This window comes from Mangifera indica, chromosome 8 (assembly GCF_011075055.1).
Source record: "Mangifera indica cultivar Alphonso chromosome 8, CATAS_Mindica_2.1, whole genome shotgun sequence".
Lineage (NCBI taxonomy): Eukaryota > Viridiplantae > Streptophyta > Magnoliopsida > Sapindales > Anacardiaceae > Mangifera > Mangifera indica.
In genome coordinates this window covers 2,114,236-2,137,879 of record NC_058144.1, presented here as the reverse complement: position 1 = coordinate 2,137,879, position 23,644 = coordinate 2,114,236, and the positions used below count along the sequence as shown (strand labels likewise).

The 23,644-nt window shown below is 35.7% G+C and overlaps 5 protein-coding genes across 8 annotated transcripts; 3 read left to right on the top strand and 2 right to left on the bottom strand.

Annotated features, from left to right (window-relative positions):
- Positions 1 to 2,883: 2,883 nt before the first annotated feature.
- On the top strand, positions 2,884 to 6,015 carry LOC123223877 (serine/arginine-rich splicing factor RS31-like). 2 transcript variants are annotated; one of them, XM_044647334.1, is made up of 6 exons: positions 2,884 to 3,005; positions 3,123 to 3,254; positions 4,727 to 4,839; positions 5,010 to 5,239; positions 5,328 to 5,657; positions 5,776 to 6,015. In XM_044647334.1, exons 2-6 carry the CDS (start codon positions 3,146 to 3,148, stop codon positions 5,804 to 5,806), a joined length of 813 nt encoding a protein of 270 aa, XP_044503269.1. In that variant the 5' UTR covers positions 2,884 to 3,005; positions 3,123 to 3,145; the 3' UTR covers positions 5,807 to 6,015. The 2 variants fall into 2 exon arrangements, with proteins under 2 accessions (XP_044503269.1, XP_044503270.1); XM_044647335.1 differs by lacking the exon at positions 2,884 to 3,005 and adding an exon at positions 4,164 to 4,598 and having other exon boundaries at positions 3,121 to 3,254.
- Positions 6,016 to 7,652: 1,637 nt separating this feature from the next.
- Positions 7,653 to 10,583, bottom strand: LOC123223879 (protein yippee-like At4g27745). Of its 3 annotated transcripts, none has more exons than XM_044647336.1 (3): positions 10,290 to 10,572; positions 8,282 to 8,420; positions 7,653 to 8,005 (listed from the first exon to the last, which is right to left on the bottom strand). In XM_044647336.1, exons 2-3 carry the CDS (start codon positions 8,372 to 8,374, stop codon positions 7,778 to 7,780), a joined length of 321 nt encoding a protein of 106 aa, XP_044503271.1. In that variant the 5' UTR covers positions 8,375 to 8,420; positions 10,290 to 10,572; the 3' UTR covers positions 7,653 to 7,777. The 3 variants fall into 3 exon arrangements, with proteins under 3 accessions (XP_044503271.1, XP_044503272.1, XP_044503273.1); XM_044647337.1 differs by lacking the exon at positions 10,290 to 10,572 and adding an exon at positions 8,526 to 8,867; XM_044647338.1 differs by lacking the exon at positions 8,282 to 8,420 and having other exon boundaries at positions 10,290 to 10,583.
- Positions 10,584 to 12,934: 2,351 nt separating this feature from the next.
- LOC123223163 (bifunctional fucokinase/fucose pyrophosphorylase) lies at positions 12,935 to 18,207 on the top strand. The gene is made up of 7 exons (XM_044646259.1): positions 12,935 to 13,454; positions 13,717 to 13,984; positions 14,218 to 14,582; positions 14,854 to 14,980; positions 15,092 to 16,105; positions 16,269 to 16,999; positions 17,690 to 18,207. Exons 1-7 carry the CDS (start codon positions 13,101 to 13,103, stop codon positions 18,086 to 18,088), a joined length of 3,258 nt encoding a protein of 1,085 aa, XP_044502194.1. The 5' UTR covers positions 12,935 to 13,100; the 3' UTR covers positions 18,089 to 18,207.
- A 519-nt stretch (positions 18,208 to 18,726) lies between these two features.
- On the top strand, positions 18,727 to 21,018 carry LOC123223165 (protein LEAD-SENSITIVE 1). The gene is made up of 2 exons (XM_044646261.1): positions 18,727 to 18,886; positions 19,929 to 21,018. The coding sequence occupies exons 1-2, from the start codon at positions 18,793 to 18,795 to the stop codon at positions 20,615 to 20,617; spliced, it is 783 nt and encodes a 260-aa protein (XP_044502196.1). The 5' UTR covers positions 18,727 to 18,792; the 3' UTR covers positions 20,618 to 21,018.
- A 433-nt stretch (positions 21,019 to 21,451) lies between these two features.
- Positions 21,452 to 23,469, bottom strand: LOC123223164 (aluminum-activated malate transporter 10-like). The gene is made up of 6 exons (XM_044646260.1): positions 23,133 to 23,469; positions 22,886 to 23,026; positions 22,548 to 22,817; positions 22,342 to 22,460; positions 22,127 to 22,270; positions 21,452 to 22,019 (listed from the first exon to the last, which is right to left on the bottom strand). Exons 1-6 carry the CDS (start codon positions 23,467 to 23,469, stop codon positions 21,573 to 21,575), a joined length of 1,458 nt encoding a protein of 485 aa, XP_044502195.1. The 3' UTR covers positions 21,452 to 21,572.
- Between the last annotated feature and the right edge of the window lie 175 nt (positions 23,470 to 23,644).

Sequence of the window (23,644 nt, the reverse complement as noted above, 5' to 3'; positions counted from 1 at the left end):
GCCGTAACAGTAATTAAATTGTGACCGCAAGCTCCTTCAATGTACTATTTAGACAGATCTGATTCAGTTTTGTTTTTTCCTTTATTCAATAATTGTGGAGAAACTTTGACTTAATTATTTTGTTATTATAGAATAATAACAGTCTTAAAAGTATGGTTTATTGTAGACGGCCAACTCGAGAAGAGATCTTCTTGATTCTATTAAGGAATTCTAAAAGCTTTTTTTTTTTGTTTTTCTGTTGCAAGTTTTATCATTCTTTTCAGGTTTTTGGAAGGCCCATTTCGTATAAATACAAAAAGGTGCACATATAATAATATATAAATGAACTAGAAAGGAATTGGAATTGCACTGAATTAGAATGTGAGTGAGTGTAGTCTGCCGATGTGGCAAGCGGACTGCAGTTTTCCAGGAAAGTTGTGTGAGTTTACTTTAAGAAATGACATTATTTAATTACGCATGGCATGGGCCTCGTTAAGCCACTAGTCTTATTTGGTTAATTTTAAATAGCAGCCGTCCAAATGATGAAAGATGAAGTGTTGCCTAGATTTGAATAATATTCTGAATAAAAATTTATTCTGAATGTTGGAGTTTTTGAGATATTATAAAGGCCAAAGGACTACTTCCCACCCAAACTATGCTAAATTCTCAAAGTTTTTTTTGTTAAGTTTAAAAATTCTCTTTATCCACCTATGACTGGTTAAATTTAACGGAATTCTAACCCTTAAAAATTTAATCTCATAAAAGTTTAAAAACTAACATTTTATCCCCTAAATCAAGTTTAGAAATATCACATTTTCTCTCTTAGGGTTTAGTTTCAAAACTTATTTACTTTCTCTAATGTCATCGCCGACTGTCTCTCTCTCCCGACGGTTTCCTTTCCTCCGACGATCTGTCTCAACTCCACCCCAACCCATCTGGTGCCGAGAAACATTATCTGGGAAGAGAAATCGTCTTCCCAGATAATGAAGATGAGATCAATCGATCTCGTCTTCATCGTCTGGGAAGATGATTGTCTTCCCAGATGAAGACGACGTCTCTCTGTGCTAGATGGGTTAAAGTGGAGTTGAGGCAGGTCGTCGGAGAAAGGAAAACCGTCTGGAGGGAGAGACGGCTGGCCATGGCGCTGGAGAAAGTGAACGGGTTTTGAAACTAAACCCTAGGGGAGAAATGTGATCTTTTCAAACTTGGCTTAGGGGATAAAAGTTAGTTTTTTAAATTTAAGAGGGGAAATGAAATAATATTTAAGTTTATTTTTAATATTAAATATAAAATAATGATTTTACCTTTAAAATTAACAGATTTAAATGGTCATGAGTAGATAAAAGGAATTTTTAAAGTTAACAAGAGAAACTTTTAGAATACAACATAGTTTGGATGAAAAATAGTCCTTTGACCTATTATAAATATAGTTTTGAGAGGGGAAATAGTCCTTTGACCTTTTAAATAAGAGTGTAAAGCAAGAAATTTGAAATTATTATACAACGGCTAGGCCTAGCTGCCCACCTTTTGTGGCTGTAATTTCGGCATATAAATTTCAAAGTTTTTTTAATTAATTCTAATGTCTTAATTATTGACGGAATATAGTAATTGTTCATTAGTTTGATATTATGCATCACACCCACACGCGAAAATGATGAACCACCGTCGGATTTCAACACAAAATTCCCATTTTGTAAAATGTTTTGAACCTGTCAATAATATATGCCCCAAGAATTTCATCTTATGAGAGAAAATAAGAAATGAAAATTTGTGAATAGATTCGATTAAAAGAAAAAAAAAGGGAATTTCCAGGGGCCCGACATTTTCCTTCGGATGAACTCAATCTCAATGTCATTGTATTGTAACGAGAAAAAGACCTTGACCACAGTAGAAATGCTGCAAAGAGGGCCCTTTGTTTGCCAAAAATTGTTCATGCGGTGACATGTGGCTGGCTGCTTTATTTTGTTGACCAAGATGAGAAGGTTAGTGTGGTGAATTTGCCGTTTGAAAGCGGATTGACTGCTTCCTCTGTAACTGTTTTGAGATATCATTAATAATATAATATTTATTATAAGATTTATATTACTAATATAAATTTATATATATTTAAACAAATGTGTAATTAAGATATATAAAAAATTTAAAAAATTTTAAACATATTTATAATAATATGTTTTAAAATATTATTGTATCAATTAAAATCTATATATATTTTTAGAAATAAAAAAAGATGATGTATTTAGAATGTATATAAAAAATTTTGAATTTTTAAAAATGTTTGTGATATTTTTTTAAAAGATATTATATTAATTAAAATATTTTATTATTTAAGATTTTTGATACCTGATTTGACTATTATGATTTCAACTTCAAAGTAATAACATGTGATGAAGACTTGAATTGATATTTTAATTTTGAAAATTTTAATACTTTAACGATTTCACTTTATGGTAGCATTCTTTCGCCAGTAATTTATGACTCAACAAGTCATGACTTCCCCTCCGCGCTAAGCCCAGAAAATTAAGCCCAAACCAACCCATCTTGTTAGGGTCCAGCGATAACGTACGCGTCATTTAAATCCAACGGACTATACTATGCCAGCTGGTTCAATAAATAACCCGGACTAAACCCAAACTTGCGCTAACTGTTGCAGAGAAATATATATACATATTTTTAAAAGATTAGAGTTAAATAATATAATCTTTTATACGTAAAAGATTAACTTATAGATAATTTAAAATTAATTAATAACATATTATTATAAATTATTTTTAATTTATCTAATATAATAATTATAGATTTAATTATTATATTTTTAAATTTATTTATTCAAAAAAATTGGACGGATTTACGGATCGTTAAAAATAATAATAATAATAAAAAATCAATCGCACGGTCGCGGAAAGCTTTTGCTGGCGTGAAAATTAGGGCTTTGTTTTACGTCTATAAATAAGCACATAACACGTTTCTGCTTTACTAAGTATCATTCTATTCCTTAAGTTAGGGTTTTCTTTCACTCCAGGCAGGTTGGATGTTTTTCCCCCCACTTTTACTACTTTATTGGCTATTCTTTCCAATGATTCTGTAACTTTAAACGAGCGCATAAAGTTTAGCAAAATAATACTATTTGTGCTGTTTTGTAGACTTTGTTGTTGCTGAAATCACGATGTCCAGGCCGATTTTTGTTGGAAACTTTGAGTACGAGACTCGCCAATCCGAGCTAGAGCGCGTCTTCTCCAAATATGGAAGGGTGGAGCGAGTTGACATGAAATCTGGTAAATTTTTGTCCGTTATATTTGTTTCAAGTTTGTAATACTCCAGTCACGAATTAGGTTTTACTTGAACTAGTCTTTAAATAGAAAAACTCGCTGCATTCAGATTTACTCTTTGAATATACTTTATAATGGTCATTGAACTATGCAATTAACAGCTCCTCTACTGGTTTAGATGTAATTGTGAAACAATTTATTTTCAGTATAGAATTAAAATTCTAGCTTAGGCGGGGAGTTAAATTTCTGCATTTAAAAGCCTTTGCTGGAAGTGAAGCTAAAGAAACTGAATCTTGATGATTAGGTTACAGCTTTTAGGTTTTTCACTATATGGTTGAATTGTTTTAAAACTAAAGTTGAGCAGAACTTCTTGGAACCTTGGGATACTGAATTGTTGTAGTTGAAATGTTGGATTTGTGTTTTATGTTCTGTGCCTGACTATTAGGTGCGCCTTATTTCCGTATGCTCATGCGGATTTTTCAGCTTCTTTTCTTTGCAATACGGGTGGAGCTTCTGTTTTTGGCCCATTCTTGTTGATTTCTCTTCAGTTTTGGTTTTTTTTTAATTTTTGATAGATGGTCTCGAGGCTAGCATCCCACATTTTGTTTAATCGGGGCCTTGCATTGTTGTCAATTATCCTGATCTTTTCACTGACCTATGGCTTATACCTCGCTTTTGAAAAAATTCATGTAGTCTGTGCACCTGGATAGTTATTAATTGATATTTGAATAAACAGGCTTTTTGATTTTATCACCTTATCTGATTGTGATATGTCACTGCAGTTGTAGTGATAACAACACGCCATTGTTCTTATAAGAAGAAAACCCACTGCATCCTGGCAGAAATGAAAATGGAAACCTCAAATTTTCAATTTTTTGGAGAAAATCTCCATATTAAGAGTTTGTTTTGACGCAGGAACTTCTACTAAGGGAAATTGAGCTTCTTTCTGGGCTCGTCAACTTCTCTACCAAATATTCTTATTGCAATGGAAACTTTCCTGCCTGATCTCCTTCCATTTACAGATGGCATCATCCTGCATTTTCTTCTCACGATCATCTGTCACTCACCCACCTCACTGCTAAAGTTTCCATTTCACAAGAATGGTCATGGTGGGGAGCAATCAAATTTTATATCATGCCTACCACCTTTCATTATAGTGGGATCAATGAAATCTTTCATGCCATGCCTTCCATTACTGAATTCGTGCTGTCTGAATGGTGAAGCATGCTTAGCAATGAAGTCTCAGAACTGAAACCTTGGATTTTAAACCTTAATAAGCCATCATCTTGATTTAGTTCATCATGCAACGCTTCTGCATCCTTATGTGCATCAGCCTACACGTATATGCAGGTGTCGTATATTTTTTGTTCATCTAGGGGAAAAACCTTGATTTGGCTGATGTACTACAGGTTGTGTGGATGTAGTACCAATATCCTGCATTATTACTTCTTCCTCTGATGTTGAACATGTTATTGCAGGCTTTGCTTTTGTTTATTTTGAGGATGATCGAGATGCTGCTGATGCCATCCGGGGACTTGATAATCAGCCATTTGGTTATGACCGACGCAGGTTGTCGGTGGAGTGGGCTAGGGTACGTTATGGTTCTTTTAGTTATGTGGTTTCTTTAGGTTTCACATTTTTTTGTATTTATGTCCTCGCGGTTATTAGCATACTGTTTGTTGTAATCAATCATTTGAATGGCTTATTTCAAGATCGACTCCATTATTTTGACTGTCAAGTGATAAATCTCTCTTCCGTTAGGGTGAACGTGGTAGGCATCGTGAAGGGTCTAGGCCAATGGCAAATCAGAGGCCCACTAAAACCTTGTTTGTGATAAACTTTGATCCTATTCGAATGAGGGAACGGGATATAAAAAGGCACTTTGAGCCCTATGGAAATGTCCTACATGTTCGGATTCGACGAAACTTTGCATTTGTGCAGTTTGAGACGCAAGAAGATGCAACCAAGGCCCTTGATGCTACAAATAGAAGGTTTTAATGAAGTGCTTATTTACTTTGTTGCTTATAATCATAGTGTCAATGTTTTATACTCCTAACAAAACTGCAATGCACTGTGTAGCAAGTTATTGGACAGGGTTATCTCTGTTGAGTATGCTTTAAAAGATGATAGTGAGAGGGATGACAGGTATGATAGTCCAAGAAGAGGTAGTTATGGTAGGCGTGGGGATAGTCCATATGGGAGGTCACCAAGTCCTGCTTATCGTAAGAGACCAAGTCCCGATTATGGCCGAGCCCGCAGCCCAGTTTATGATCGATACAATGGGCCAGTGTATGACAGGCGCAGAAGTCCAGATCATGGGAGGAACAGGGGTCCTGGTCCAGTGTATGATAAGCGCAGAAATCCTGATTATGGGCGGAATAGAAGTCCTGAGTATGGTAGATACGGCAGGTATTATTTTAACTTGTCAGAAACCTAGTGTTGAGCTTGTTTGCCTATTATGTATTGATATATTCATGTACATCTTATAATCTTTTTTATTTTTTGGCCTTGGATCTTCTTCTAACAGCCGCTCACCAATTAGAAGGTCAAGATCGTGAAACATCTGCGTTATGGGGAAGAAGGGTGCACATGTACCATGTTGTTTTCTAGCTGTCCTTGGTAGTTCTAAATAGTCTCTTGTACAATTGGCATTTTCTCAATTTCAGATATCATTTCCTGTTGTTCTTGTATGTTTGGTTATTGGCTTTTCTGAACTTGCAGACATTAGCAATAGTATTTATATATATTCTGTTGTTGGATGATAGTATATGGTTGATTGTTTGCCCTGCCCTGATGGAACTCACATAGTATTTGTTTGATTGATTGCCCTGCCCTGTGGAACTCTTAACTCTGTACTGATCATATAGAAATTTATGACCTGTTGGTTTCCATGTAATTTATAAAATAAAGTTGACCTATTTGCTCTTTTATCCTCATTTCATATGTTAAGATTGACAGTAAACTATTAGTGATGTAGCCATGGCAGTGGGTCAGTATAATTTATCTGGGAATCCAATGCATTTAAGGCAAACCTAGGGGAATGTGGGTTGGTATTTCCTTGTTATTTTACTTGTGGATCTGGCCAATTTGTTTTGCTGTCTGCTTGACTTGATAAATGTCTGGTTTGATAATGATGAATTTGAGGATGAGTGTCAGCCCTTTATGCTTAGTAATGGTTGGTACTTGGTAACCTTACTATGATGTCGTGTGTCCTTTTGAATCCCTCTTATTGTTGCCATTAATTCAAATAATTTTGACACCATTTGTCCATAAATGACATGCATTTTTAGATCATAGTTGGCTTGATGTGGAATTCTTTAACTCCCAATAATTGGGTGATGATCGCATTTTGGAATCCCTTTCCGTAACATATTTGTTTGATATATGCTAATCTCTTTGGTTGTCAAACAAAATTGTACAATCAAGATTCCTGGTGATATAATTCATACGCATCTTTTTTGTTTTTCCTTTTTAAATCAATAGAAAATTATTAACTGAATCTGAAAGCTGCGAATCTTGTTGGTTGTCTCTAGCTAAAGCTAAGATTGGATTTGTTCATTAGTGTGCATATTTGACAGACAGGGCAATGCATATTTGATTACTCATTACGAACAAGCTGTTCGTACAATTACAATAAGATTGATGAGGATGATGAAAGCAACATAACTTATCAATCACTCACAAAAAATTTACTGTGAACTTTTGGTTAGCTCCTGCTGAAGTGCCTTGTCTATAGCGAACTTAAGTTGCAGGACTCAGTCTCATTGAGTGCTACATCTCCAACAAGATGTCGCGCTCTTATCATGGCCTCTGCCTCCTCTTTCATCATCCCTTTAATCCCTGGATATGCTGAATTTTCTCTTAGATTATCCGGCGTTATTAGCTCCCAATTCAGGTCCGACAGAAGTCAAAATCCCCCACATAACTCAATAGCGCCATATTCTTGATGTGAGTTGAGCTTGACTTGTATTGTGCATCTGAACGGGCCATTTTGGATACTTGCCATGGCCTAAATGGAAAGTATAATTAATTATATAAAGGAAGTGACCATTTAAGGCCCGAATGTTTAATCCTAAAATGTTTCCGCGTCATACGGATTTATAATTGAATTTGATAAAATCACCACTTTACACGTCTGGGATTATTTGAAACAAATATTCTTAAAACAGAATTGAAATAGAAATAGAAATATTATTCCAATGCAGGCGCAGCTGGAGAGAGAAAGGGATCCTGATATGTGATATATGATAAAATCTAGCTCCTGATTCCCAGAAATTGGACTGAAAGATCACCTTAACTTGAGTTTACCTATTTAATAAGTTACCACTTAGAACGTATGCTCTCCCAGCTGTCCTTTAATCTACAAACACCAGCCTTTATTTACAATATTTATCCACACAGATATATATGGCATTTATGCCTTAAAACTTCCATATATGCTGAAAACTAGTGACTTAAACCATTCACTTGAAAAAAATTAATTCTTCTGGACAGGTCCAACATGAACAAACTCAAAACTACTGATATGGCTACCAATTTTCTTTGACGATCTTAAAATTTTCAAGCACAACTTTGCCTTCCTTGTACTTCTGTGATTCATCATAAGCACGTTCATACTTCCAACCCAAAATCTCTCCACAATCAGAGCAGAATACATCAGCTACTGTGTGAAGACCAGTTATTAGATGACGGTCTTCTTTAGGCCCTTCTACAATGTTTATTGCGTGACTGAACAGAAAAGCTCGACCACTGGTTGCCTGCAATATTACAAGATTCGAAGACTAAGAACTTCAAAGATTTGTATGAGAAAAATACCTCAATAATTAGCATAACTTTCAATCAAATTAGCTTGTATAAACTGATTAGTTTACACATAGAAATTTATCAGTTTTCTGTAAAATGCGACTCTATTTATTTACTTCCCAGAAATCAAACATTGATATAGGATCAGGTTTTGATTCTAAGAATGATGATATTGTTAAAACCAAGTATTCAGAATTTGCAAAAAGTTCTGATGAAGGAGTTGAGATCACCTGAAATCCTTTAGAAACAATATCATCATGACGTGATACAAGATTCCGACACTTGTAGCAGCTATACAACCTATTCCCAAATAAATCTGCCATTGAGGAATTTTCTCAATGCTGGATTACTGAAGCTGATAATTTATTGCTGCATAAAAGTTCAAACAAAAGAAAAAGGGTTGGAATTTCGACCGATTTCTGAGTGAAATCTCAACTAGCAAACCAAAACTGGAAGAATATTTCCTGTTGACACCTTTAAATCAAAAGTTCCCTTGTAAATATGAACAACAGTAAACATCGTGGTCTGAGTATTTATTGAGAAGTATTATAATGAAATGATAAAAATTTAGATAGATGACTGAGTGAAGATTCCAAACAAGATATTAGAAATGGAATAAACAAAAGGGTTTGATAAAGACAGAGTCATAGACGATTGGCTATAGTCTGAGTATTGCAAAGGAGGATTTAAGAAGTAAAAACACCAAGATTATGAAATGTTATGCAAAAAAATTATTGATGAGGAATAATAACATATGATGGCTCCTGTTTGTGGTTGGAGACTAATTCCTCTTAGTTTTGTCCACCAAGAAACTCAAGCCTATGTTGAAAAATGAAATAAGAAAAATAAAAGCACAAAAAAAATAATATTTCGATCCCAAAGGTTAGCAAAACTAGTAGAGTATTAGAACTTTTAAAGTGAAAGATTTGGATTCGAGTTTCTTTCATACTTGTAAAATCTTGATTTATCTGATGCAATGGTTGTGAGTCTGATTATTGTGTCTCGAATTTATCCGTTCAGCAAATACGACAGGATCCTCGGTTATTTTATATATATATATATCATATTTCTACCTCAAGGTTTGTCATATTGTGTTGTCTTCTGTGCTTTCTTGTGTATGTATCAGAGACGAAGGTTGGTTATCATTTGACCTGTTTGTGGAATGAGGAAGAAGTATAAAAGGAAAATTTTCTTGTTCTGATTTTCTCAGGGAGAGTAGCCATGAATAACTATGTTCTTTATAAATTTATGACTAAAAAGTAAGAAAAGAATCAATGTAAAAATTGTAATTTTCTCAGTTAACAATTCTCGTAGGCTGTTCTATCTTCTTCTCTTAAGAAGCAAAAAAGGAAGCAAACACTGCAATTTGATTCAGGGTCCACAACTTTTAAGCCACAATTATCCACCTTGATATAGACAACTCAACTGCAAAGACATTAGATTGCCAAATGCTGACTATATTAAAAATCATCTTTTATCTGTTTGCGTGAAGAAAACTTCCAATTCTGACCTAACTAATTTATCTTCTACTTTCATCTAATCTGTTAGCAGAAAGTCAACATTAAAATTTTTGAGAAAGAACTTTACAAGAGATAAAAAGCCACAATTTCTGCTCCTGCATAAGGCATGTGAAAAGTAGATAAAGAGAAACCATGATCAATTGAGAAATCACAAAACTCTGCTGAAGTGGGATAGTGCTCCCAGTTTCCATGTTAATAATGCATTTCTTAAATAACAAATTTATATCTTTATGGTCCTGATAAAATCTTCATGAACAATTGTTTTGACACAAAGGCTCCAATGTCTAGTGGGTTTTCGCTAGCTTAGGGGTAGGGCTGCATACAGAAGGTTTGGGGATCATATCCACTAATCTAAGAGGTGGGGTTGGTTTAAAAGATGAAGGCTCCATATCTTGATTTTGAAAATGATCAAAATTTGAAATCAAAAGCAACTGATGCCGCTTGCAGAAGACTCTGGTTATTCAATAAAAGTGGCTTTAATTTACGTCTAAAACTTGTCATTAATGTCTTCATTTACTCACTAATCCAAGAAACTGAGATGATACTAAAACTAAATGCTTGGCACTTTGCTTCAGCACAAACAACCATAAGAGAATATACTGAAAATTCCCGATTCTAAAACACCATCAAACTTCAAAGGCTAAGACAAAGTCAAATTTAAGAAAAAAGAAAGAGAAGAAGAAAAAAAATAGTTCACAATAAAAATCGAAATCCATACCTGCGGCATTGACGAATCATCAAGGCAGCGCTTCCCCATGGCTCCACTGCAATATTAGCTTATTTATAGTGAGAAGAAATATCCAAATTACGGAAGAGTTGTGATTATTTTCTGCGTTTCTGGTACCGTGAGGTGATATCTAAGCATTTCCCAACAAGATGTCTCTTTTAAAGGATAATAATCCTCACAGATTTACAGTCATCCCAATCAACAATAACGATAAATATAAATCCTACGAGTTTAGGATTTCGAAGAAAATGAAGATTTTGATGTATCATTTAATTTGTTCGGTGAAAAAGAGGTTAGCTGATTGGACATCACATACAGAGCAGAACTCAAGTACCAACGTGTCGTTGATCCATGTACTATAATGACACGTTGGCACCGTGTGTTGCCTCCTTATTGCTCACTGGCGTTACATAATAGTTGACGGAGAAAGGGTAGTTTTGAAATTTTAATAAAACTATTAACATTTAATACACAAATTAGAGTAAATAATATTTTTTCCATTACGGTCGGCCTTAAAAAAATACTTTTTTACTTTTAAATGACATAATATGATACTTTCTTATCTTAAAATAAAATTTTATTAACGAAAAGTAATTTACTTTTTTACATAATAGTTAGGTTTTGAAGAATGTTCTAGCTTATAGTTTTTTTTTGGGGGGGGTGGGCGGGGGGAAAGGGGGGATGGAAAATAAGATGAAAAGGGTATTTAAGGCTTTTGATAGGATTTTAAAAGGTATTGTTAACGGAATTTAACGGGAAAGATGTAAATATTATTATTTTGAATCGTTTTGGTACGAATTTCATTTTCAAGAATCCTGGGTACAATGTAAATTACAAAATTCTTAGACACGCGCTCATTTTTTCTTTTGATTCGCATCTCCCGATGCTGAAATTTTCAAAAGTAGGGTTTAGCAAAACCCGATCAAATCCGTCAAAAAGGATTTCGCAATCGGTTGCAATATGAGTTGCCATGCCACACTTGGGTCATCCTTTAAGATTCGCTTGTCTGTACGTATTTTTTCTTTCTTTTTGGTTTAGTCTGTATGGCCTTTATATTATCAAGGTTCGAATCAGAGAAAACTAAAGGTTTGTTTTTGGATGTCCATTTCGAATTTGATTTTTCTAGGTTTAATCTGTTTGGCGTTTGTAGTGCCATTGTCGTTTGTTGAAGCTTCCGTGTTTTTTAATGATACTTGATTATTAGATATTTTAACAATTTTTATTCATTAATGGTAATTGAGAAGCCATATGGTTATTATCTGAGTAGCCATTAACCCAAGAAAATTAACGGTTCGGATTATAGTCCTTCGATTTTTATGTGAGACTGGTGAACAAGGCAAATGCCATTTGTTCTGGAATTCAGAGCTCATGTTTTTAAGTGTTGGTCACTATTGTTTGTATTTCCTTAGAAGGTAGTAAATTTAATTTAAAAACTTTCTCTTCTCAATTTTTGTTGTTGTTTGTGGATCTGTTGACACATTTTTCCTTTTTCTTTTTATTGGCAGTAACTTGATCGCTTGCTCAACCTTCTTTACAAAATCTAACAGCGAAAGGAAAATTAATGTTTTTATAATCCATCGATTATGATAAAATTAAAAAATAATCATTTTACACTTCACACCTTAAAGTTTTAAACACAACATTTAACACCTTACATGTTTGAAAATCTTATCCCTAGCTGCCTTCAGTCAGCTTCACCACTCATCATTCACAATTGTTTCTTTTCATCGTATGTTCCCCTATCATATAAATTGTTTTATCTCATCGGTGAAGAAGTAAGAAGTAGGATGAAATGTTAACATTGGATAGAGCTTCTATAGTCACCATGTTTCCGCTTCGAATGTCACATGTTAGAAATTGATATTGATTTCATTCATAATGAGATGATGTGAGATTGATAGGTGTGAAAATTCAGTGTGAGAATGGTGGGATAAGATGTTAGAAATCAAAATTGATGTTGTATGGAACTAGAAAGGGGAAAATTGATGGGTGTGGAAGTTAAATAAAATTCATATCGGTTGAATGTGAAAAAAAAAGAAGAGGAAGATGGTGTCAAGAAATATAAAATCTAAAGAGCTTTTTTTTCCTTTTAAATTTTGTTAATTTAGTGTGAAAATTTTAAAAAGTAAAACAATTATAGGTAATAATTAAATCAAAGTTTTATACCTAATATGTTTTAAGAGTATCTAATTAAAGTAGAATAATATTATATGTACCTAATACAAAAATAAATGTATATTTATATGTTATCATATAATTGATTTTTATTTTATTTTTTATTTAAAATTATTTAATTATTTAATAATATAAATATTAAATATAATTTTATTTATGTATTTAAAATAAATACATAATACGTTAATATGTCACAATAATTATTTATATATTAAGAAAATTTTATATGCTAATTTTTGTTTTATGGTACCACAACATGGTAATAAAAATAAGAGCAAATGCTATGTATTCAATTTCGAGGAGTGTTATTTAAAATGTATTCAAAATCAATTAATTATATTATATTCATTTAATTAGATAACTGAAAATAAATTGCATACAGGTTTATCCTTAAAAATGTTACCTTAAAATATTACCGACGGATTAAGGTTTTCTGGTTTTCTTTGTAATTTCCTCACTCGTTTATCGATGATACAGTGGACTTTTGTTTTTTGAAGTATTGAACAGATTTGATTTGAAATTTACGACCCTGTATATTGTTGTTGCATCTACTCGCTCAAAGCTCACTACAAAACTAGCACAAAGCTTATCTCAATTCTTCCAAATTTTCTGGAGGGGCTACTGGAAATGGAGCCCCAAAGTGAAGCAAAAATTTCGAGAGCCAAACAGAAAAGAGCAAAGGCTGACTTAGAAGCAATTTTGCGAAAATCATGGTACCATTTACGATTGTCGGTGAGATATCCTTCGCGAGTGCCAACATGGGACGCTATTGTCCTTACGGCGGCAAGCCCCGAGCAAGCCGAGCTGTACGAGTGGCAGCTCCGGCGCGCCAAACGCATGGGTCGGATCGCTAGCTCCACTGTCACTCTTGCCGTTCCCGATCCCGACGGCCAGCGGATCGGATCCGGTGCAGCCACTCTCAATGCCATTTTATCTCTTGCTAAGCATTACGAGAAGCTCGAGGTCGATCCTAGCTCAGAGGTAATTTTAATTGTAATCTAGTTAAATATATAATTATCATCAGGTGCTGAATAAAAACGTGAATGTGTTACAGTATGGAGCCTCTGATTTACCATGTGTTGCAATAATCAAGTGTTAGCATAGAAACAGATCTTTTGTGTTGTAAAATTGAACAATTAGCAGAGTTTGAAAGTCGTGAGTTCTAAAAAATATACAGTAGTGATTGCTTTGTGTTACAAAATATAGCAGTTGCTGGCTTTAATAGTATAGATGTGATGAACAGGTGGGAAATGCAAATGGTGGCAGTTCTGGATCTTTTGTGAACAATGAAGGTTCACTTCGGGAAATGGTTAGGTTTATGGCCAACAGGCATATACTACTGCTTCATGCTGGAGGTGACTCTAAGAGGGTCCCATGGGCAAATCCTATGGGGAAAGTATTCCTGCCGCTACCATATTTGGCAGCAGATGACCCGGATGGGCCTGTTCCGCTGCTTTTTGACCATATACTTGCAATTGCTTCATGTGCAAGACAAGCTTTAAAAGATGAAGGTTATTTGCCCCTTTTTTTTTTTTTACATCAAATAAAAGTTGAAAATTTTGATCTAGATTAATGATGTGAAGATGGGCATGCTTTCTTAATCAAATTATAATTATCAATATCCAGTATCAACTATCAAAATTGATAGTTTGTCACATTGATATCCGTCACGGAAAACTTGTTGGTAAACAATCATAGTATTTCACAATTTTTGATATTTAACTGGAGTTTTTTAACTTCACAGGTGGAATATTCACTATGACTGGGGATGTTCTTCCTTGTTTTGATGCCTCGACCATTATTCTTCCAGAGGATGCGTCCTGTATTATCACTGTTCCCATCACCCTTGATATTGCATCTAACCATGGTGTTATTGTGGCAGCTAAAACTGGGATTTTCACAGAAAATTATACTGTTAGTTTAGTTGATAGTCTTCTGCAGAAGCCAAGTGTTGAGGAGCTTGTCAAGAACAATGCAATTCTAGATGATGGTAGGACGCTGCTTGATACAGGAATAATAGCAGTTAGAGGGAAAGCTTGGGTTGAACTTGTTACTCTTTCCTGTTCCTGCCAACCAATGATTTCAGCGCTACTAAAAAGCAGAAAAGAGGTAGGTTACTGCCTTTCAGTTGGCAATGCTATTTTTTGGATCAAAATAAAAATAAAAATTTCAGTGTCTGTTATTTGTATCTGCATAGTTCTGAACAGTTTGATTACACATTATCTCTGAGTTGGAACTTCTATCTTTTAGTTAAGAAATATAAAATAACTATTTAATTTTTGTGTAAAGTCTTGTACATGGGTTTTATAAGTAAGGTTATTGGATCTTGTTGTAAACATTCATCTTACGCTGGCAGTTTCCAATATTGGAATCCTTGTAGATGAGCTTATATGAAGATCTGGTAGCCGCTTGGGTACCAGCTAAACATGACTGGTTGAGACAACGACCATTGGGTGAAGAACTCATTAGCAAATTGGGAAAACAGAGGATGTTCAGCTATTGTTCATGTATGCTAAATATTGTTTGAAAAATCAGATCTTGTTATTCCTCTGTTTTCCCTTACTATTTTTGGAGATTCCTTTTGGTGATGTTGTCCTTGCTTGATTATTTCACTGCAGATCAATTGTTGTTTCTACATTTTGGAACCTCAAGTGAAGTTTTGGATCACCTAAGTGGAGCTAGTTCAGGACTTCTAGGTCGAAGACACTTATGTTCCATCCCAGCAACCACTGTGTCTGACATTGCCGCATCTGCCATTGTTCTTTCTAGCAAAATTGCACATGGTGCCTCCATTGGTGAAGATTCTCTTATATATGATTCTAACATTTCTAGTGGAATACAGATTGGTTCTCAATCTATAGTTGTGGGTGTTAATTTCCCAGAAGTCACAGCTGTGAAAGCAGCGGATTCATTTCGGTTCATGCTTCCTGATCGTCTTTGTCTTTGGGAGGTTCCCTTAGTTGGATGCACTGAAAGAGTACTTGTCTATTGTGGCCTCCATGATAACCCAAAAATTTCTCTTTCCAAGGCTGGAACATTTTGTGGCAAACCTTGGGAGAACGTTTTGCATGATTTAAGCATTCAGGAAATTGACCTGTGGAGCTCAACAGGTGGTCAGGAAAAGTGTTTATGGAATGCAAAAGTATTTCCCATTCTTTCTTACTTTGAGATGCTGAGTTTGGCAACTTGGTTGATGGGCTTGAGTGACCACAAAACTGAATTCTTGCTTCCCTTATGGAAAAATTCACGTCGTGTCAGTTTGGAGGAGTTGCATAGGTCAATCAACTTTTCAGAAATGTGTGCTGGGTCCAGCAATCATCAAGCAGATCTTGCAGCTGGAATTGTCAAAGCTTGCATTAATTATGGCATGCTTGGACGCAACTTAAATCAATTGTGCGAAGAAATTCTTCAAAAAGAACTGTCAGGGGTTAGAATATGCAAGGGCTTCCTGGACCTATGTCCCAAACTTCTGGAGCAGAACTCTAGGATTCTTCCCAAAAGTCGAGCATATCAGGTGCAAGTTGATCTCCTCCGAGCATGCAAAGATGAGAAAAAAGCTTGCGAGTTGGAGCATAAAGTTTGGGCTGCAGTTGCTGATGAAACTGCTTCGGCTGTGAGATATGGGTTTAGAGGTAGGCCAGATGCTTATACTTTAAGTAGCGTCACACATAAAATACTAAAAATTTGATGAAATTAAGCTACAAAAGAGTGACTATCTTAATTTCATGTATAAGGGACATAGTTTTATAAGCCCCTCATTTTTTTTCTTTAAATTTTCTTTTTGATGTTCTGTAGACCACCTCTTGGAGGCTCCTAGCAGGGATGCTCTAGCATGTCAGAACAAAAATGTTGATGGCTGCATGGATCAGCCTTTCCTACCTAAAACAGTGAAGGTTGAGTTACCAGTTCGTGTAGATTTTGTTGGTGGTTGGAGTGACACCCCTCCCTGGAGCTTAGAGCGTGCTGGTTATGTCCTTAATATGGCTATAAGTTTGGAAGGTTCCCTTCCAATCGGGACAATCATAGAGACGACAAAAGATAATGGAGTATTGATTTGTGATGATACTGGAAATCAGTTACATATTGAAGATTGTACCTCTATTTCTACTCCCTTTGACCACAATGATCCATTCCGGCTTGTCAAAGCAGCATTGCTAGTGACTGGCATTGTTCATAATAACATTCTTGCATCCATGGGCTTGCAGGTCAAGACATGGGCCAAAGTTCCCCGGGGTAGTGGTCTAGGAACTTCTAGTATTTTAGCAGCTGCTGTTGTGAAAGCACTACTACTGATAACTGATGGAGATCAAAGTAACGAAAATGTTGCACGACTTGTTTTGGTATTGGAGCAGCTCATGGGCACAGGAGGTGGCTGGCAGGATCAAATTGGAGGTTTATACCTGGGAATTAAATTTACTTCAAGTTTCCCTGGAATACCCTTACGGTTACAAGTGATCCCCCTTTTGTCTTTTCCTCAATTGATTTTGCAGTTGCACCAGCGACTGCTTGTAGTATTTACTGGCCAAGTAAGCATTCCAGTCTTTTTTTTCCCTTCCAATCATTTTTTGACCATTGATTTTAGGATTAGTTCCTAAAAAGTTTAAATTTCAATGATTTCATTACATGGCAAGACAATTTCATGTATGCCGAGCAACTTTTTTCCTAAGGGTAAAGTTGTAATTTGCTGGGTTGCATCTGATGTTAGCCCAATTGCTGAAGTTGAGTAGTTGAGGAAGTGTCTTGGAATTTGGCCCTATGTCGTAGTTGGCTTTCCTTTAGGATGAAGTCTGTACTTAATTTGGAAAACTGACAATTGGTTACTGAGGCTTGCACTTTTCGTTTTGCTCGTGATTATGAGTAGAAGACTTGGGAGTTCTAATCCACTATCCGCATTCTCCATTACTTATCCACCACAGAAGTAAATTATAATTAGTGAGTGAAAAGGGACTAAGTCACTGGTCTCTATGCCATAAATTATTTAGTAGTTAACACTGTCATGTTTGTTATGGATGTTGGACCTCTGAAATCTTCTTTGTTGTTTACACCTAGTAATCGAGTTAAACTAGGGTTTCTACGAGGAAAAAGTTTTCATTTCACTGCGATTTGCTTCATTATATATATGAACTTGTATGGTGGGCATAAAGTGAACCATGATGCTATTTGTTCCAGTATTATGTGTTAGATTGTCTGTGATGAAATCTGCCATTGCTTCGCAGGTCCGGCTTGCACATCAAGTGCTACAAAAGGTTGTAACTAGATATCTACAGCGGGATAACCTTCTTATTTCCAGTGTCAAGCGACTGGCTGAACTGGCAAAGATTGGGAGAGAAGCTTTAATGAACTGTGACATAGACGAACTGGGTGATATAATGTTGGAAGCTTGGAGGCTGCATCAGGAACTGGATCCCTACTGCAGCAACGAACTTGTTGACAGATTGTTTTCGTTTGCTGATCCCTACTGCTGTGGATATAAACTAGTGGGTGCCGGTGGTGGGGGTTTTGCATTATTACTTGCCAAGAACGCCGAGTCTGCAATTAAACTAAGACACGAACTGGAAAAAGATCTGAAGTTTGACGTGAAAGTATACAATTGGAACATCTTCTTAGAATCTTAGAAGCGTATTTGTATGTAGATATATCATAAGAAGATAGCCCATTATTTATTATTGTATGTACTCCAAATATTCTTCAAGCATTATAAGGCACGATTAATAAATTTGATGCTTTAATTCAACAGCCCGGTTTTTTTCTCTTTTCTCGTTGTGCTTTTCATTTACCTGTCCTTAGATGGTGCTTCGTGTTGAAAGCTAACAGGCAATGGTTAGGACAAGAAGCAATAACTTTCTTGCTGAAATGATAGCCTGATAAGTAGGCCCAAGCATATCTTGCCAAAATAGCAAAGAATCCTAAGAGCTGTGGATGCTATTTTCACCGCAAAAAATTTGCGTTTCTTTTGCAAAACCTTCTTCCATATCAAACACCGAACTATGGAACAATATATAATTCCAGTTCTACCCTCCAGTCTCTAGCAGGAGAAGAAAACAAATAAGGTGATGTTTCATCAATTCTTTTTTTTTTTTAATTTATGATTACAACCTTTTAAAAATAAAACGGATTGGCACCAATGGGTGACGGTGGTTGAACTGACTGCTCGGTCAGCCAATGATGTGTCGCCACATCAATGTATTTATATGATTTAATTGAGCCTAATTACGTAGGGTCAACTTTTGCTTTACCATACACAAGAAATAGTTCACTGATTTCAACTGGATGCTTGCTACACGCTAGAAGCGGAGAGAGAGAAAGGGAGAAAGGGGAGATGGGTTTGCTCACAAACAAAGTAGAGAGAAGTGAAATCAAGGCGGGTGACCATATCTACACTTACAGAGCTGTTTTCACCTACTCTCACCATGGTATATCTATATTTTGCTTTCTGTGTTTCTATTTTGACTGACTAAATTACAATTTTTTCTAAGATTATTGCGAAATTTCGCAATGTGGGTTCTTCATGTAATTCTGCTTTCTGGGTTTTGTATTTTTTTTTACATTTTTCATAATTTTTGGTCGACCATTTTGTTTAATCCTTTTTTTCTTTCTGTATTTTGACCAATTAAACTTTTTTTTCCAGTTTATTGTGATTTGATTTCTGCAAGGATGATCATGATCTTTCTTTCAAACCCTGTTATGCAGATTATTAGATTACCCCTTTTTCTTTTACTCCCAGCCAGAATTGGCTTCCACCGCCCCGCATAATTAAATAAAATAAAGATGAAATTTCCAAAAAAAAAAAAAAGAGAAAGTTATAATAATAAATAAAATTTCGCTATAATATCTAAAAGGGCCTACAGATCTAAGACTAAAGCATTTGTGGTTTTTACTTACGCTGATAATTGAGATGCATGTCGTTGACTGAGAACATCTATGATCCGTACTGTCAGTGTGGTTCTTCTGGTATTTATGTTTGGTTACTGAGATAGTGCAAGAGAACAATAGTAATGAAAATTTGCAATTGATCTAATTATGTATTTCTGGGGACTTGAGGAAGAGAAATCTTATTTACCAGCGTCCCTTGTACCAGTAACTGGCCTGTTTAAGGTTTCATATTTTGAAGAAGATATAAAATTCAGATAATGAAAGAGAAGTGTTCAAATAACTAATGATCTTTAAATTCAATTGTCACATTTTTGCATCAGTGTTTCTAATATCTAATTTACAGATCCTAGCTAGTTTTTGTTGGTGCTTAATCTCCTCACAGACTTGATATAGGAGACTGGCTCTTAGTTGCATTTGTTAAAAGTAGATATTGTTTTATACTATATTATTTAATGTAATTGTAATTAGAGCGTTACATGCATTTGACCGACTGATAAAAATTGGTTTCCTTTTGAACAAGTTTCATTCTGTGGTTGGAGATCAAACTTAATCATGAGTTCTGTTGGATACTGGACCATACAGGTATCTATGTTGGGGGAAGCAAGGTGGTTCATTTTAGACCTGAATGGAACTTAAATTCAAACCAGGAGACATCTGCTTCACATGATCCAATGTTGATCCCTCCATCATCCTGCCCAACTTTTCCTGATTGTGGATTTAGGCAACCAAACAGTGGAGTAGTCCTCTCTTGCCTCGACTGTTTTCTTGGAAATGGATCACTATATTGCTTTGAATATGGAGTTACACCATCAGTTTTTCTTGCCAAAGTACGTGGTGGCACTTGCACAACTGCAAAATCTGACCCACCAGAAACTGTTATCCATCGAGCTATGTATCTTCTTCAAAATGGATTCGGTAATTATGATGTGTTTCAAAACAACTGTGAGGACTTTACATTATACTGCAAAACAGGTCTTCTGATTGTGGACAAGCTGGGGGTTGGAAGAAGTGGTCAAGCTTCTTCTGTGATTGGTGCCCCATTGGCTGCCATTCTTTCTTCTCCACTGAAGTTGCTGATGCCAAGTCCTGTTGGTGTGGCAACAGTTACTGCTGGCATGTACTGTATGAGTAGGTATGCAACTGATATTGGTGTTCGCACTGATGTGATCAAGGTAGCAGTGGAGGACTTGGCCGTGAATCTGGGCTGGCTGGACCAACCTGAGGAAACCAATGAAAACAATGAAGCTTCTAACAGACTGATAACTAGATGATATGAGTTCCATCATTGTGCACGAGAATGGCATACATATACTGTTGGCTACCAGCATAATAAGCATTTTATGTCTTTGATAAGTGAAATTATAATGTTGGGTGTTTGTTCGGTGCTAAAGAGTCACCAGTTCCTATCTCTTAGAAATAGGAAAGATCAGTGTACCCCTCTCTCATCTCTCCCCTTCTCATTTCTTAAGGTTATCCTATAACTTCATTTGGTTGTTTAAACTGCGTATCAAGTGTTAAAACTTACTGTGTTTGTGGTTTAAACGAAGTTGGGCATTGGGTGTTGTGTTCTTTTATAAAGCTGAATTTCTGTGTCGGACTTGTAATGTTGTCCCAAAGTGAAAGACATTAGTTGTTCACTTTTAAATTGAAATCGAATGACTGATTCAAGCAATACCTGTCCTTAGAGATGCAATATCATAGAATCTGCTTGGGAAATGGAAATAAATTGAAAAAATATGTGAAGGGTGAAGATTAGACAGTTTTTAAAACATAGAACTTGTTGGAATGAAAGCCTAACATGCACTGTTCAAGGCCGTGTATTGTTGAAGGGTTCAGGCAAAAGCTTACTGTTTGTTGAGAAGAAAACTATATTATTCATGCATATAGGAATGCTTCGTATTGGTTTAAGGATGACTTAAAAACATAATTCATCTGAGAGTTGTTCAAATTCGATACGAAATCCCGGTTGTTGAATAATCTGATCTGTTTTTTTATCCCCATTTAATATTGCGTTAGAAGTGGATGGGCTGACAGGGCAGACACAAGGGATAATCCACCAAGAATTAATGTCACCTGTATAGCAACATGCAGTCGTAGAGATCCAGAAGAAGATTGTAGAAACTAAGTAAAGCCATTAAAAGTAAAGAACGGTGATGCAACGTATACAGCGCAGTGCATTGCCTGGTGAGATTTTATTACCCTGGGTACAATAAACACATGTTTAATTTACACATCTTGGTTACTGGCCGGAGTGAGCTTCACCATGGATTGCCTATATATGGTTTTCTTGTCAGCAACAGGCTTGAATTCTGCAAGGGCAGCCAATTCATCAACTGCTTTAACAATTCTTTCTATTTTTGTTGCATTTTCAATCAACAAATACACTAAAGTGGTCAACGGAAGGATCTCCGTGAATGGTGTTGTTGCAATTTTTTCGACATCTTCCGATGCATCCAGTGTCGACGACTGAGAAGTTAAAACGTGGTCAGGAAGAGAATTCAAGGCACTTTTTAGTTCTTGTACTGCAAAATTCATCTCCGCAACCAAGATATCAATTGTAGCTGATTTTGTCATTGTTTTCATTGTAATCCCTAATTCTTCCAAGACAATGGAGGAAGTGCTACGCAACCTCATACACATATTTTTCAAATGTTTCTTCAGGTGTGGAGGTGCCTGTATCCAAAATGGTAACATCAGTTCATGGACTTACATCTTTATACAATTAAATCAATATAATATTTACTGATAAACTCATATTTACGTGAAATTTAATAGTTTACCCGGATTTCAGAATTCACACAACTATAAAGGGTCTCAATACAATAAGCACAGTCACGCATGGAAGCCCCAGTCTTAAGGTACTGTTTCCATGGATGTCTGAAGTTGAAACGGCCATGCGCTGGTTCCCATCTTGCAAGATTGGCCTGAAGATTTATATTGAATTAGTATAATTATGATAAAGCTGAAACGAATTAATTATGAAACGTAGACATACCATTGATTCTTCTGTTGCCTTGGAATTAAGCACACATTTATAGCCTAGTATTCTCTTGTTACAATTTTCGTCGCTGGCTTTCAAAGTTTTTTCATCTTTGAAGTACTCGGTTACAATCTCTGCAATATTCAACAGAGAAAAATCCATGATATCATATACTTGGTGTTACAGATCGAATATGACAACTTGAAATTCTATATACATACCATCCAAGGAATAAGCTAGTTTTTCGAAGTTTCGACAAATAAGTTGGTGAAGCTCAGTTCCTGCCCAAATGGGACAGAAAAGCATGCTTATAAAAATGCACAGGGAGGTTCCAATGACTATTGTAGATAGTCTTTGGCAAGCAAATTCAAGTAATTTCTTCTCTCTGTAAGAAACTGATATCAAGCTGAAGGTAAGGACGAAGATCATGGCACCGTAGTCAAATCTGGCTTTAATGGATGGAATAAATCTAGAGAAGGTTGCAGCTGAAGCTGGAAAAAGAGGATCACTATTACTATATATATAAGAAACATTTCAGGCGAAGATTATTGGCACTTACCTAAAAGAAAAACTGAGATTCCAAGAATTACATGCTCCAAGTTTTCTCCGGAATGACTAGCAACCCAGTGAACACCGACACCAAGCGATCCAGCAAGAAAGGTCGCTGTTACTCTATTAATGCATTTATATAATGTTGAACCTGCAGTGACAACAGCGAATATTTAGTACTTACAGTGACATGCATAGAGAAATCTCACGACAAAGATCTGCGAAAGTGAAATAATTAAAGCTGAATATATACCAACCTATAGTGGATTCAAAAACTACCACTACGGTCATAATTGCCCACATAGTACGGCTTCCGGCCACACCTTCATACAAAGGCCTCATATAATAAAACAGTGAAACAATCGAAATACACAGTCCTACTTTAACGCCATGGATGACTTTCTTTGGCTCAGCAACTCCTATATCCCAAGCCTTCTTAAAAAACTTCCAAATTTTCCTGATAAATCCTTCCAACAGACTTTTCAACCCCAACCAGACTTTAAGGACAGGCCCAAATTCTGGCTCTAATCTATCTGAAGTTCCATCAGGTACATTTACCCTCCATTCCAGTTTGCCAAGCAATTCCTTTCCCATTATCAAATGTTAGGCGACAAAAGAAATATACAAGTACGGTACTGTACTCTATGTTTTAGGGAAATTCTGATAAGCTTTCAAGGTTTTATGTTATAAGTAATTGACTAGGTTTCTGATCATGCATATATATACAAATAGCAGTCTTCGGTTACTGGAAATTGATGATGCTGACGTA

Excerpts from the sequence above, each read along its gene's own strand:
- LOC123223877 (XM_044647334.1), top strand. The coding sequence starts at position 3,146 with ATGTCCAGGCCGATTTTTGTTGGAAACTTTGAGTACGAGACTCGCCAA. Across the intron at positions 3,255-4,726 it reads GCGAGTTGACATGAAATCTG|GCTTTGCTTTTGTTTATTTT; the intron begins GTAAATTTTTGT and ends ATGTTATTGCAG. Across the intron at positions 5,658-5,775 it reads GAGTATGGTAGATACGGCAG|CCGCTCACCAATTAGAAGGT; the intron begins GTATTATTTTAA and ends TTCTTCTAACAG.
- LOC123223879 (XM_044647336.1), bottom strand. The coding sequence starts at position 8,374 with ATGGCAGATTTATTTGGGAATAGGTTGTATAGCTGCTACAAGTGTCGG. Across the intron at positions 8,006-8,281 it reads TTGTTTCTAAAGGATTTCAG|GCAACCAGTGGTCGAGCTTT; the intron begins GTGATCTCAACT and ends GTAATATTGCAG.
- LOC123223163 (XM_044646259.1), top strand. The coding sequence starts at position 13,101 with ATGGAGCCCCAAAGTGAAGCAAAAATTTCGAGAGCCAAACAGAAAAGA. Across the intron at positions 13,985-14,217 it reads ACAAGCTTTAAAAGATGAAG|GTGGAATATTCACTATGACT; the intron begins GTTATTTGCCCC and ends TTAACTTCACAG. Across the intron at positions 14,583-14,853 it reads TACTAAAAAGCAGAAAAGAG|ATGAGCTTATATGAAGATCT; the intron begins GTAGGTTACTGC and ends GAATCCTTGTAG.
- LOC123223165 (XM_044646261.1), top strand. The coding sequence starts at position 18,793 with ATGGGTTTGCTCACAAACAAAGTAGAGAGAAGTGAAATCAAGGCGGGT. Across the intron at positions 18,887-19,928 it reads TTTCACCTACTCTCACCATG|GTATCTATGTTGGGGGAAGC; the intron begins GTATATCTATAT and ends TGGACCATACAG.
- LOC123223164 (XM_044646260.1), bottom strand. The coding sequence starts at position 23,469 with ATGGGAAAGGAATTGCTTGGCAAACTGGAATGGAGGGTAAATGTACCT. Across the intron at positions 22,818-22,885 it reads AATCTCAGTTTTTCTTTTAG|CTTCAGCTGCAACCTTCTCT; the intron begins GTAAGTGCCAAT and ends CTCTTTTTCCAG. Across the intron at positions 22,271-22,341 it reads AGGCAACAGAAGAATCAATG|GCCAATCTTGCAAGATGGGA; the intron begins GTATGTCTACGT and ends ATAAATCTTCAG.